At 47.1% G+C, this 12752-nt stretch overlaps 1 protein-coding gene across 3 annotated transcripts; it reads right to left on the reverse strand.

Annotated features, from left to right (window-relative positions):
- Positions 1–2686: 2686 nt before the first annotated feature.
- sdc3 (syndecan 3) lies at positions 2687–12665 on the reverse strand. 3 transcript variants are annotated; one of them, XM_028992334.1, is made up of 6 exons: positions 12365–12665; positions 7559–7652; positions 5123–5778; positions 4844–5042; positions 3997–4207; positions 2687–3826 (listed from the first exon to the last, which is right to left on the reverse strand). In XM_028992334.1, exons 1-5 carry the CDS (start codon positions 12416–12418, stop codon positions 4041–4043), a joined length of 1170 nt encoding a protein of 389 aa, XP_028848167.1. In that variant the 5' UTR covers positions 12419–12665; the 3' UTR covers positions 2687–3826; positions 3997–4040. The 3 variants fall into 3 exon arrangements, with proteins under 3 accessions (XP_028848167.1, XP_028848166.1, XP_028848165.1); XM_028992333.1 differs by having other exon boundaries at positions 2687–3836; XM_028992332.1 differs by having other exon boundaries at positions 2687–4207.
- Positions 12666–12752: the final 87 nt, after the last annotated feature.

Here is a 12752-nt window from a genome sequence, read left to right on the forward strand (position 1 = left end):
TCCCCTAACTCTTCTCTCCATTCATCCATGTCTGTTACGTCTGGTTCCCCAACACACAGCAGGTGAGCAATGTCTGTAGGTCAAACTGGTTTATTATGAAGGACAACCTGTTCCATCAGATTTCAACGCAATGAAATTCAAGCCTATTAAAAATTCTACGTTGTTTCTGAATAGTTTGTTATATTGTAAGATTATCTACCTGTAATATAATCCACTAGTCCAATTTTACATATTTATTATTCATTTTCCTAGTTCTGCGCTGTCTGTCTCATTGTTGTCTACGTGTTCTTTTGTTAAATGTTCTTTATGTACAACAGTTTGTCGGTGTCGCACATGTGCACTTTTATGTCAGTACGTAAATTTGTCTAACCGTTCAAATGTTCCATGTAGCACCAGGTTCCGGAGGATGTACCGCCTAACATGTACGTAGCTGACAGGACAATAAAGCTCAACTTCAACTTCAGGGCGAATAACAGTTAAATGAAATAAAACCAAACGATTGTCTGAGTCTATTATTTATGAACGCGGCTTCTGAAACACAGATCATGACTGGGCCAAAAAAAATAAAAAATAGAATAAGTAAATGCATCTGAAGTGAAAACCCCTCAACAGACGAGGACTCATCTCGGAAGAGAGGATGTAGGACCTGACATGACAAACGACCAAACCCTGCTGATTAAGATCTTCAAGATCTGCACTGACCACCTTCCTTCACCACAACCTGATCTATTGTCTACTGAATCACAGCAATCAGCATCTTCAACCATCTTTATCATTTCCCACAATCCTCAGTGGTCTTGTGAAAGTGAAGTGATTGTCATTGTGAAACACAGCAGCGCAGCACACGGTGACACGGTGAAATGTGTCCTCTGTATTTAACCATCACCCTTGGTGAGCAGTGGGCAGCCATGACAGGCGCCCGGGGAGCGGTGTGTGGGGACGGTGCTTTGCTCCGTGGAAAGCTCGGCGGTTTGGGGATTCGAACCGGCAACATTCTGATAGGGCCGCTTCCTTTACCGCTGGGGCCACCACTGCCCCAGCGGCACTAACTTGTGTTGGTCACATATCTCTCTGTTCAAGTTCCTGGCCGTAGAGGGAGCAATGGTGGCCTAGCAGAATCCCGATCTGCCAAGGTGCACCGTCCCCACACACTGATGGTTAAATACAGAGGACACATTTCATTGTGTCACCGTGTGCTGCGCTGCAGTGTTTCACAGTGACAATCACTTCACTTTCAATACTCTAGCGGAGATTGTGTCACATGGCGGCCGGAGTGTAACCTGATTGGCTGACTGCGGAGTTGAGACGGTCGACCGGAATCAAACTGTGTTCACTCACATACTTGGCCAATAAACGCGATTCTGATAATTGGCGTTGAAAAATTTACAATGAAATTAATTAATTACAGCAGGGAAAATATTCCGAAACATTGTTTCAATGCAAATAAAATAAACCAATAAACCAGCGCTTGTCATTCAAAGGCTGATGAAACGTCAGAGAGTTTGACAGGCAGCTGACGAGTTTCCAGTTCCGATCACCTGGAGCCACATTACGAGAGACTCTGCATAATTAATTCATCCCAGGAATAAGTAAAGGTTTAACACAGTCTACTGTAGCGCATATCTACAAGCGTTTCTTGTGTAGAATTATTTCTACATCTCTTATTTATCTCGACACTGCAGCATGCACATAACATTATAAAACATGGACTTCTTAAAGACAAAGTCATTAAAAGAAAAACGCACAAATAATTGATTAATTTCCGTGAAAACGTTCCTCACTTTCCTCACAAACCATTTCGACAGAATTCAGAGCTTTTCTGGCAAACAAACGCGTTTCCTTTGAGAGGATCTCCCTGATTGGCTCCCTTTTAATTATTTAATAAGAGGTGGGGTTTGTTTGTTTGTTTGGTTTTTTTTGGCGCTAATCAGGCCCGATTCGGTTTAATTAAACGCCAATCTGCTCAGCAATCGCCCGACGGCTCAATAAAACGTCACCGGATCAATAAGACGACTTCCTCACCGCCGTCAGGCGCCTCCGCCGCAGCCGCAACGCGCCCCGCCGTCTCCGCGTTAACGAGCCAGCTGCGCTAATTAGCGCTGATTGGCTGATTGGCGCTGATTGGCGCTCATTTAGCGCCGCCGCCCCGCCAGCCAATGGGCGCCGGCGTTCTCCCCTCGCGAGCCAACGTGACATAAACTACTTTTTAACGCAAACCATTTACGCTGCCCTGGGAATTCTGGGTAATGGAGTTTTTCAGGACGGTTATTAATCCTAATTCTAGTTACGACCAGTAACAGCGGGGTCACTGACGCGCCCCACGATTACATATTTTCCCTCTAATGAGAGAATACATTATATTTACAACTCTTCTTTACTCTTCACTTACACAGGCATTACACATTTTACAATGGAATGAATTCGAATGAACGTTTCCTGTGCAAATTCCACAAAGCCCATCATGATGATCTCGACTAGGGTCAGATGCCAGTAGAAATGGCGAAATTCTGTGTCCCGGTTCTGTGTAGATCCGCTTCACCTGTCGCGTCTGTATTGTGTTTAAAATGGTAATACAACGGCAACACAACATTCCCAAAAAAGACAAGATGTTAGCACACACACCTTCACATAAGCATAATTCTACATTCTGACACACACAAGCCAATAAGAAGAGAGCAGCCAGACGTACCCAATCAGGTGTTTTATTGACAACAAAGTGACATATTAGTGACTGTGGGCGGAGCCAAACTCCCCACAAATAAAAGCATGAAAAACTCAGTTTTAAAAATGAGAATGTATATATAAAAAAACAACAGAAAAAAAACAGTCTCAGCACAGTGTCTAACTGTGTGTGTGTGTGTCTCACACATACACAGATCTCTCACGCTCACACACACTCTCTCTCTCTCACACACACACACACACACACACTGTGCTCATTGGCTAAGGATACAAACATTTACATTTATAGAAAACATCACAGAGTCATTAGACCAGTCCTTCAGTTTCATTCTCACTCACACACACACACACACACACACACACACACACACACTTGTGTAAGCAGTAGACACTCTCCAGTGCACAGTGTGAGTGTATTAATCACAAATGAATTTGGACAAATGGGAAATGAATAGAACGTGTGTGCACTTAATACACAAAAAGGTGTGTGTGTGTGTGTGTGTGTGTGTGTGTGCAGTAAACGGACAAATAGGCAGGTCACACCTGTAGTGTGATACATTCTAGTCAGGATGGTGTGTACATGTACACACACACACAATGTAGAAAGGATGTGTTGGTGCATGCGTCTGTGTGACTGTTTAAAGTTACAATCTCCGGTAAATGTTATAAAAACACCCAACTCCTGCAGAAAACATGCCATGCCCCCCCACACATACCCACACACACACACACACACACACGTCTGCACTGAAGTCTGGTTATTCTGCAGTAAATTCATGATATGTCATTTTCTGTGTGTATGTGTGTGTGTGTGTGTTTACAGACAGACTTCACAGAACAGCTAAAATACAAACCCCCCCAACTATGGTGACAAAAGCCCCTTCCATCCACAGCCCTGGATATATTATTACTGATTATTCTCTTATTGATTATTATTAATATTCAGATTATTACTACAGACAGCTAATCGTCTTTGTACAGAGAGGAGGAGTCACTGGAGAACATTTCCACTTCCTGTGTGACGGTCCTCAACAGTCCCAGTCCCAGCCACAGGACAGCTCCAGTGATGCACTTTCACCAGCAGAGGGCGACCTTGTGTGTGTGTGTGTGTGTGTGTGTGTGTGTGAGACTAAAAAGACAGAGAGTGAGAGAGAGAGGGGGAGAGAGAGTGTGTTCCTGTTCTTCTAGCACCAAAGGAATGGAAAGCACCACATAACCTTTGACCCTGAACAGCCACCCTACCCCCTCTTTACACCCCCCTCTCTCTATCTCTCTCTCTCTCTCTCTCTCTCCTCTCCATGTGCTCTACAGAGAATCAATACAACAGAAAATAGACAGAGAGGGTATGTGTGTGTATGTTATGCATAAAACTCCTCCTGTTTGTCGGGTTTGTGGTAGGTGACAGTCGCCTGCTTCGGCTCCTCCAGGGTGTAGCTGCCCTCGTCCTTCTTCTTCATCCGGTACACGAGCAACATGACGAGAAAGACGGCGAACATCGCCCCGACCACGCCCCCAACGATGACCGCTGCACAACACAGAGGGAGAGAGAGCAATTCCGTCAACACACACACACACATCTATGCACAATGCACTTTAGTAGAATCCATAGCCACTACCAATGATGTCTGTGTCTTAGGTTCTCATTGTACATAAATATCTTTGCTTGCATTATATCTTATTTACATTTTAACTAATATTTTTTACTAGCCATACTCCATTAATTTTACTTTTACATGTTACTCTATTTTATTTGTTTCTATAACTACCAACTATGCACAGTCAAAACAGGGCGGTTCAGGATGCGCTTTACTGCGTGTTGTACTGCTATAACTATGCATGCGATGAATAAAAATCTTGTATCTTGAAAAACACGTGTCACTACTGCAACACTACATGTCACTACCCAACCCTACACTGCAAGAATCTCACTAACTACACCGGACAGCCCTGCATTACCGATCAGCAGGAAGTCAGCAAAAACCACGCCCACCAGCCCACCAATCAGCAGCGCTGGAGAGACACACATGCCCATCAGGGAGAGAAAGACATTCAACACACTGACTTAAACTGTGTGTGTGTGTGTCAATCAGTAGCTTTGTACAGAAGCACAGCTCTGTGATTGGCTGAACAGCTAATGGAGGCGGGCCTTTCATGATCTCACCTATCAGAACCTCCTTTCGCTCCAGAATGTTCTTCTGAGGCAGCTGGGCAGCAGAACTTCCCGTGTTCACCGTGTTGCCGATCAGATCTGGCTCCACCCCTCGGTCAGACACCCCCCCGTTTCTGCCCACCTCATTTCCCAGGTGCCCATCTTCCTCTGGTAGTTTGGTGGCCACACCCACTTCATTATCTTCAGAGGTCTGAGGAGAGAGGTGTAAACGAGGCGTGTTTCCGCTTCAGACGTTTTATTTGGAAACGAGACAGTAAAAATAATCGTTACCTGTGTGGTGGGGGTGGGCGTGGGCGTGGTGACCATGGTGCTTGTGCTAGGTCTGGAAGGTGTGGCCAAAGTGGGTGTGGCCCAAGGTTTTCGAGGCCTTGCTGCAGGTGGTGTAGTGGGTGGTGTAGTTTGGGGAGCCTGTGTGATTGGCTGAGCCGTTGTGATGTCATCCGGTGTGGGCGTGTCCTCCTCCATGGGCGTGGTGTCTGTGGTGGTCAGCTGGGGGATTGTGGGATACATCTGCGTTGTGAAGAAGATCTCCTCCTGCTCCTCCTCCAGCTCAGTGGTGCTCAGCTCTTCTGGTGGAGTGGAGGGTGGAGCTGATGTAGGTTGGGCTGCTGTGGGAACACTGCTTGTGGGTGGAGCCCAAGGCACAGTCAAGGCCCCCTCTGTTTCTGTGTCTCCCTCAAGCTCCTCCTCCTGAACCTCCCCCATCTCCCTCTGTCGCTCGCTCTCTTCCTCTCTGTCTTCGGCCTCCTCCTCATCCTTCTCTCGATCTCGCACCCTGCCGCTCTCGGGCGGAGGGCGGCTGCTGGGCTCTGCAGCTGGGGGGGCAGAGGGGGCGGGGCCGGTGGCCTGAGTAGTTGACAGGGGGAGGGGCTCCTCAGTGGTGAAGGCCACAGATGTGCTGGTTGGACCGGAATCCAAATCCGGAACTAAAGGGCAGGAGATGGACAGAGGAAAAAAAAAATCTATAACTAAGTGCATCTAACATGGTTACAGTGTCATAAGATATCATGCATCTGAACACACTCACTCACACACTCACACACACACACACACACACACACACACACTAATGGTTCATTAGAGTGTGTTAATGTCTGTGCCTCCAGGATCTTCAATATACTCCAACATAATCAGGTGAAAACTTTGTTCTGATGGGTTATTAGCCTTTAAGTTCCAAAAAAGCAGCTCCAGCACGATCAACACACTGCTGCACCCAGAGCCGGCATAGGCAGTATAGGCAAATGTCCCCACCCATCCAGGGGGCGCCACAAACGGAGGAAGAAAAAATAAAACTAGTTTGTATTAATGTGTATTAATATAAAAAGAATGAACCAACATGAATTTACCTGCTTAGCAAAGCCTACTAAGCCGCAGTAGTGATAATAATAATGAAACGTACATCTCCCAGGAGGCCACCGCTGCGGTAGCGGTATTGTATCTGTGTAAAATGCAACACAACCACTACTGAAAAAAACAAATTTCCCAAATTGTCTGACACAAATTTGACTGCTTAGCACCAGTTTTTCAATGCCGAGTGTCACTGACAACACCCAACCACAACATTAATAATAAAATGCCACTCTTATTTTGTAGTATTTTATATTTGCAATTAGTTTACTTAAATAAATTAATGTCCGAGACAACGCCATTCAGTTTCTTGTGGGTGTATCTACACTAGCAGTGAAATTTACTGCCACCAAAAACCTGGCCCAGGGCTCCAGATTTGTTAGGGCCGGCCCTGGCTGCATCACACCGGGAGGCAGCATCTCGAGCAAACCGGCATTCACTGAATACCATGTTCTTTAATGTTCTACAAAAAAATAAACTCAGTCCTGGTTACCTGAGAATTGTGAGACACTGCAGCACTGCACACGGTGACACAACGAAACGTGTCCTCTGTATTTAACCGTCACCCTTGGTGAGCAGTGGGCACCATGACAGGCGCCCGGGGAGCAGTGTGTGGGGACGGTGCTTTGCTCAGTGGCAAGTCAGTGGCACCTTGGCGGATCGGGATACGATCCAGCAATCTTGCGATTACGGGGCCGCTTCCTTAACCGCTAGGCCACCACTGCCCCACTGTGAAGGGTAACATCATCCTACCATAGGAAGCAACCAAGTTCTGAGGAGCTTCAGCAGGGTTGGTAATCTGGTCAGAGTCTACATGTCTGTTTTGCATGTTTACATTTGCGGCATTTATCAGACACCCTTATCCAGAGCGACTTACAATCAGTAGTTACAGGGACAGTTCCCCCCTGGAGACACTCAGGGTTAAGTGCTCAGGGACGCGATGGTAGTAAGTGGGATTTTAACCTGGGTCTTCTGGATCATAGGTGAGTGTGTTACCCACTAGGCTACTACCACCCATGTTTAGTACACATGCACATGCACACGCACACACACACACACACACACACACACTCCTACCTAACCTGTGCTGCACACACCGAGATTCCTCCTGATTAAGTTATCTTATTTACAGTAATCAGATTACAGTCTACAGATCAGATGATCTCTCTCTCTCTCTCTCTCTCTCTGACACACACACAACGAGGCTAGCATGTGAGTGTGTGTGCACTTGTTTAAGAAGCAACAGCTGTTGTGTTATATTCTGTGCTTTGGCCCACAAATCACCACCTGGTGTCTGTTTCTCTCTCTCTCTCTCTCTCTCTCTCTCTCACACACACACACACACACACACACACTTACAGCCTGACCCGGAGCCAGAGAACAGGTCCTCGTCATCATAGAACTCATCAGCAGAACCCTCCTCATCTAGCGGTCGAGATACTCGCTGCTGGGCCTGTGGGGGTGGAGTCAGACAGACATGTTAATGACATCATCAGACGTGATCTGCGTCTTTCACAAGATGCAAATGCAAAAACATGTTGTGATGAATACCCAAGTACAGCTCTCACACACACAGCAATGAATAAGTATTTCAGTCAAACTTCTGTTCTGAGATATTCCGGAAAAGAAACGCCATCCATGAAGGAGGAGAACGCTGAGTGGCAGGTGGTTAAAGAACATCAACCCAAGGTCTCCATCAGCAAAATGCTCATAATATTTTATCGTAGTTCTTCATTTGATACTCTCGTAGGGAATCTAACTGGTTGATACACAATATCATTGACATTAATGGTATTTACCAGACGCCCTTATCCTGAGTGACTTACAATCAGAATCAGTGTTACAGGGACAGTCCCCCTGGACACTCAGGGTTAAGTGTCTTGCTCAGAGACATAATGGTAGTAAGTGGGGCTTGAACCTGGGACAGTTTGTTTCTGGTTTATAGAAGACTGTCTTAACCACAAGTCGATTACCACCCATGGCCAATGTTCTGGAAAATATACAGTACTTCAAGAATTAATACTAGAACCAATATTGTTCTCTCAATACAAGTTACCACTCGCAAATGTTAATTTCAAATTCCTCTGTTATAACTGTACATCTCAGCCAGGCAAAGAGAAATACAGGACATTAAAACTGGATGAACAGCCACCACCTCATGCTAAACTCCAAAAAGTCTGAAACTCAGCTACCTGGTCCTAAAGCTGGATGGAATCTACCAGACCTCTCAGTCGATGTTGATGGGACTCATACCAACTTATGTTCAACCACCAAAGACCTGCGAGTCACAATTGTCACAGTAGAATCATATAAGTAGTATTGGATGATGCATAAAAACTGGTACGGGCATTTGCAATGTCAGGAATGTCAGATACCGAAATGCTGTACTTAATGGACGCCCGGCATCATCTCTCAGTAAACTCCAACGAGTTCAAAATGCCGCCGCAAGGATTCTAACCGGAACAAGAAGATTTGAACACACCACACCGATTCTGTCTTCACTGGTTCGACTACCTGTAAAATTTTTATAGACTGTTCCGGAAGCTCCTTCTATAGCAGCAGAGAACATGGAGCAGCCTGCGCTCCACACATGCAGGAGACCCAGTTTTACATCCAGTTGGAAGCAGGAGAGGTTGGGACCCAATAATCATATTGCTACTGTCACATGAAGAATTTGATCAAGTGACTGTGTATGTTAAGACACAACTGAGTAGGAACTTTGTAAGACATCAGTCAGTCCCGGTTCTGAGTATGCGGGTGTTTCTACAGTCCAGCCCTTAATCTTGCTGAGATTTCCCACAATTCCCCTGGGTTAGAATCGCGAGAGGTCAGTATGGTCTCACACAGACACACACACACACAAAGAGCCTTGCATATCTAAGGATATTAAACCTAAATATCACTAACTAACTAAAACCAGAGCCAGGCTATTGCATTCTGGGTAATGTAGGCAGAATGTACCCAAGTTGAGAACGAGGATTTATATGTGCTGTGTAGTGTGTGTGCGTGTGTGTGTGAATAGACTCTTTCTAAGCGCCAGACTCCGCCCTCCTGCCGTTTAACTTTTCTCCCGTTCCTAAGAGACTCCTGAGAGGAGTGCAGTAATGTGCACACACACACACACACACACACACACACTCAGATGGTGGTGGGAGTGTTTCACTGGACAAATCTGTTTGCATGTGTGTGTTATTGCCAAAGAGCATTTGGTAAATCAGCCTAAAATATTTCAGTGGCAGAATAAGTGGATGTATTTCTTTGCAACCCAGTGCAGAGCAGAGGAGGACGGTTCTAGGCTCCTCTCAAGGTCTTCTTCCTTCCTGTTAGAGGGAGTTTTTACTTGCCCCTGTTGCCTCTGGCTTGCTCCCCTGGGGCTACGAGCACTGTTCTATTCATTAGGTGCTTTGTGACAATGTACACTGTCATTTAAATAAAGATTGATTGATTGATTGATTAACACACACATGCATACTCAGACCGTTTCAGTTTTTCATTGAGAATATAGTCAGATTCTTTAGAGATCTTTATGAACACGAACACACACACACACACACACACACACACTGTGTTGAAGCAGTGTATCTGTGTGTGCGTGGGGGGGATTGTTGGTAAAAGCCCACGGGATCTCTGATCTCCAACACCATTAAAACTTTTCCGGGATCTCACGAGCTCCATCCGGCCGATGGGAGGCAGAGGAAAATCACAGTCTCACCCCCTCTCAAACATTTTTCTATTTTTATTACGGCCCGATACGGAGTTCACTTATCATTAATGTATCGGGCGGAATCTTTAACGGACTAATCAAAACCACACCGTTTCACTGGAAACCGAGTCAACCAGCAAGACACATCAGCAACCAGTTACCAGAAGCAGAGGAACTGACTCGAGTCCATTCTGAAAGACCAACATCTCATCTCAACTATTGATGCATCGAGTCACTGAATCATTCATTTCGTGATGCGACACTTTTTTTCCCAATTGTGTGAACCTTTATCTGGAACAGCGCTGGTGCGTTAGGTCCAGGGGGTGGAATCGATTTTCCCTGCTGGTGGAATGAGCTGTCGAGGGCCATCAGAGCAGGAGACTCCATCTCCATCTCCAAAAGCCTCCTGAAGAGCCATTTATTCAGACAGCACCTCTTCGTGAGTTCGTCTTACACTCCTCCGGTTTTAACCATCGATTGTTCCCCAGATTGAATCCAAAGTAACATCATTATATATAATTAATATCAAGTACAGTAATGTAATGTAATGTAATGATTTTTGGTTGCTTGACACTGGCTGGTTGATTCTGTTGCTGGGCAACAACAACTTTCTTGTTTTCTGCTGAGAGCGAACTAGGAAGTGAAAAAATCATCTTGAATTTTTCAAAATCCCAGTCTGACCGTGTGGTGAGGATGAAGAAAGACAATATGAGGGTGGTGAGGAAGAGGGAGGTGAGTAAAAGGGAAGATGAGCAAGAGGGAGATGAAGAAGAGGGAGGTGAGGAAAGGGAGGTGAAGAAGAGGGAGGTGAGGAAGAGGGAGGCTAAATATTCTCTTTAGAGAATATTTAGATGAACTTGTAACCTTCTTCTTGACTGACTTCTGTATAGAAACTAGAACAGAGTGAATAAAAATTCATAGTTGGGGTCCTACTGAACCTGAACTGATCATTTCATCCATGGTAACATGGAAGCACGTTGTAAGTTGCTCTGGATGATGGCGTCTGCCAAATGCCTTAAAGGTAAACGTAAATGTAAGAGGGAGGTAAGTAAAAGGGAAGAGGGGAAGATGAGAAAGAGGGAGCTGAAGAAGAAGAAGATGAGGAAGAGGGCAGTGAGGATGATGAGGACAGCTGCTCCAACAGGATAGTAACATGAGAGCAACGGAGAGGAAAAGTGGGCAGGACAATGGGAAGGTGACGGCCACCGGTTGCCATGGAGACAGAGAGCAGGTATGGAGCAGCATCCCATGGGACAGGAGAGCATGAGCTTTCTGTTCATCACTCTACACACACACACACACACACACAGCAGAACAAACCGTGATGTAAACACAGTAGTAAAAGTGTGCGAAGCCTGTGTGTGTGTGTGTGTGTGTGTGTGTAGTGGAGTCCTGTTGTAAATTTCCCACTTGTGAGATGAATAAAGGATCTTATCTTATCTTCAGCACACAGGGACACGCCCACCTGAGACTGCAGTCCTTCCTGTTCCCTGGACAGGGGATGGTCAGGAAATCCCAGAAATTCACACACTCACACACACACACACACACACACACACATAATCTGATTTTGAGTGAAAACAAAATGCCATACTATTCAGGCCACACCCACTCTTAAGGAACCAGTTACAGCCAATCATGTTCTAATTTCTGTTAACTCATCAACATACCAATAACATAGTAATTAATACAGATTCTCCAGCAGTCTTCAATCTACGAACAAAAATCACCACACACATTCCTCGGTTTGTCATCGAACAAAACGTCAATTCATTAGTTTCGGCTGAGAACAGTCTCTCTCTCTCTCACACACACACACACACACACACACAGAAAGAGTTCTGTATTTAACATGCAACAAAACAGTCTCTCTGTCTCTCTCTTTTTCCCAAACCCACACGCACACACAGGATGTTTGGTCAGTTGGAGAACCTAAATAAAACTCTGGATGGAGAGGAAATTACGTCACTGACCCGATTCCCATCTACTGCACCGTCCGCACGAACCACGTTACGCCGTGCGCGCGTGCACGCGTAATTATCACGCGCAATTATTCCTGCCCTCTGAATTCACGGGCGTGCAATCTGCCTGGCGATGACGTCATCAGACACCCCCGTGCCCCACCCAGACCCCAATCTGGCGACACACACACACACACACACACACACACACACACGGTGGCACGCGCACGACTGGGAAACCCGCAGTAATTACAGCGGAGGGCGATTAACGGTGACGCGCAAATTACGGTGAAACCCGCCCGCGCGAGGGGGGGGAGGGGCCGAGACGGCGGCGTCCCTGACCCACAACGCGCGCTCCGAGACCGCCGCCACCATCATCATCACCACCACCACCACCACCACACACGCCCCGAACGGCCCCGCGTCCGCGGAGGATGCTGAGACCGCAGCGCTCGCGTGCGCGCGCCTCAACAATGGAGCGACAGCGACTCGCGCCCTCACCAGAACCGCGCGCCCCAGCAGCAGCGCGACCGCCGTCCAAGCCGCGAGCCTCATGGTGCACGAGAGTGCGACGCCGCGGTCCTCTTCCTCCTCCTCCTCCTCCTCCTCCTCCTCGCGTCTCGGTGTCCGGCTTCCGCGCGCGCACCACCGCCGCTACATCCGTGTGCGCGCGACCCCCGTCCGCCTAATCCCGGTGGAGAGAGCGCGCGCACGCACGCTCGCACGCACGCACGCACGCACGCGCGGACCGACCGACGCAGCTGCTGTTTACGGGCGGAGGGACGGGAGAGAATCGCAGCCGGCGGGGCGACAAAATCTCCTCCTCCTCCCCCAACACGCAGCCCGCCCGAGAGCGCGGCGGGACGCGGACGCCCCCTGCAGGCCGCCC

This window comes from Denticeps clupeoides, chromosome 9 (assembly GCF_900700375.1).
Source record: "Denticeps clupeoides chromosome 9, fDenClu1.1, whole genome shotgun sequence".
Lineage (NCBI taxonomy): Eukaryota > Metazoa > Chordata > Actinopteri > Clupeiformes > Denticipitidae > Denticeps > Denticeps clupeoides.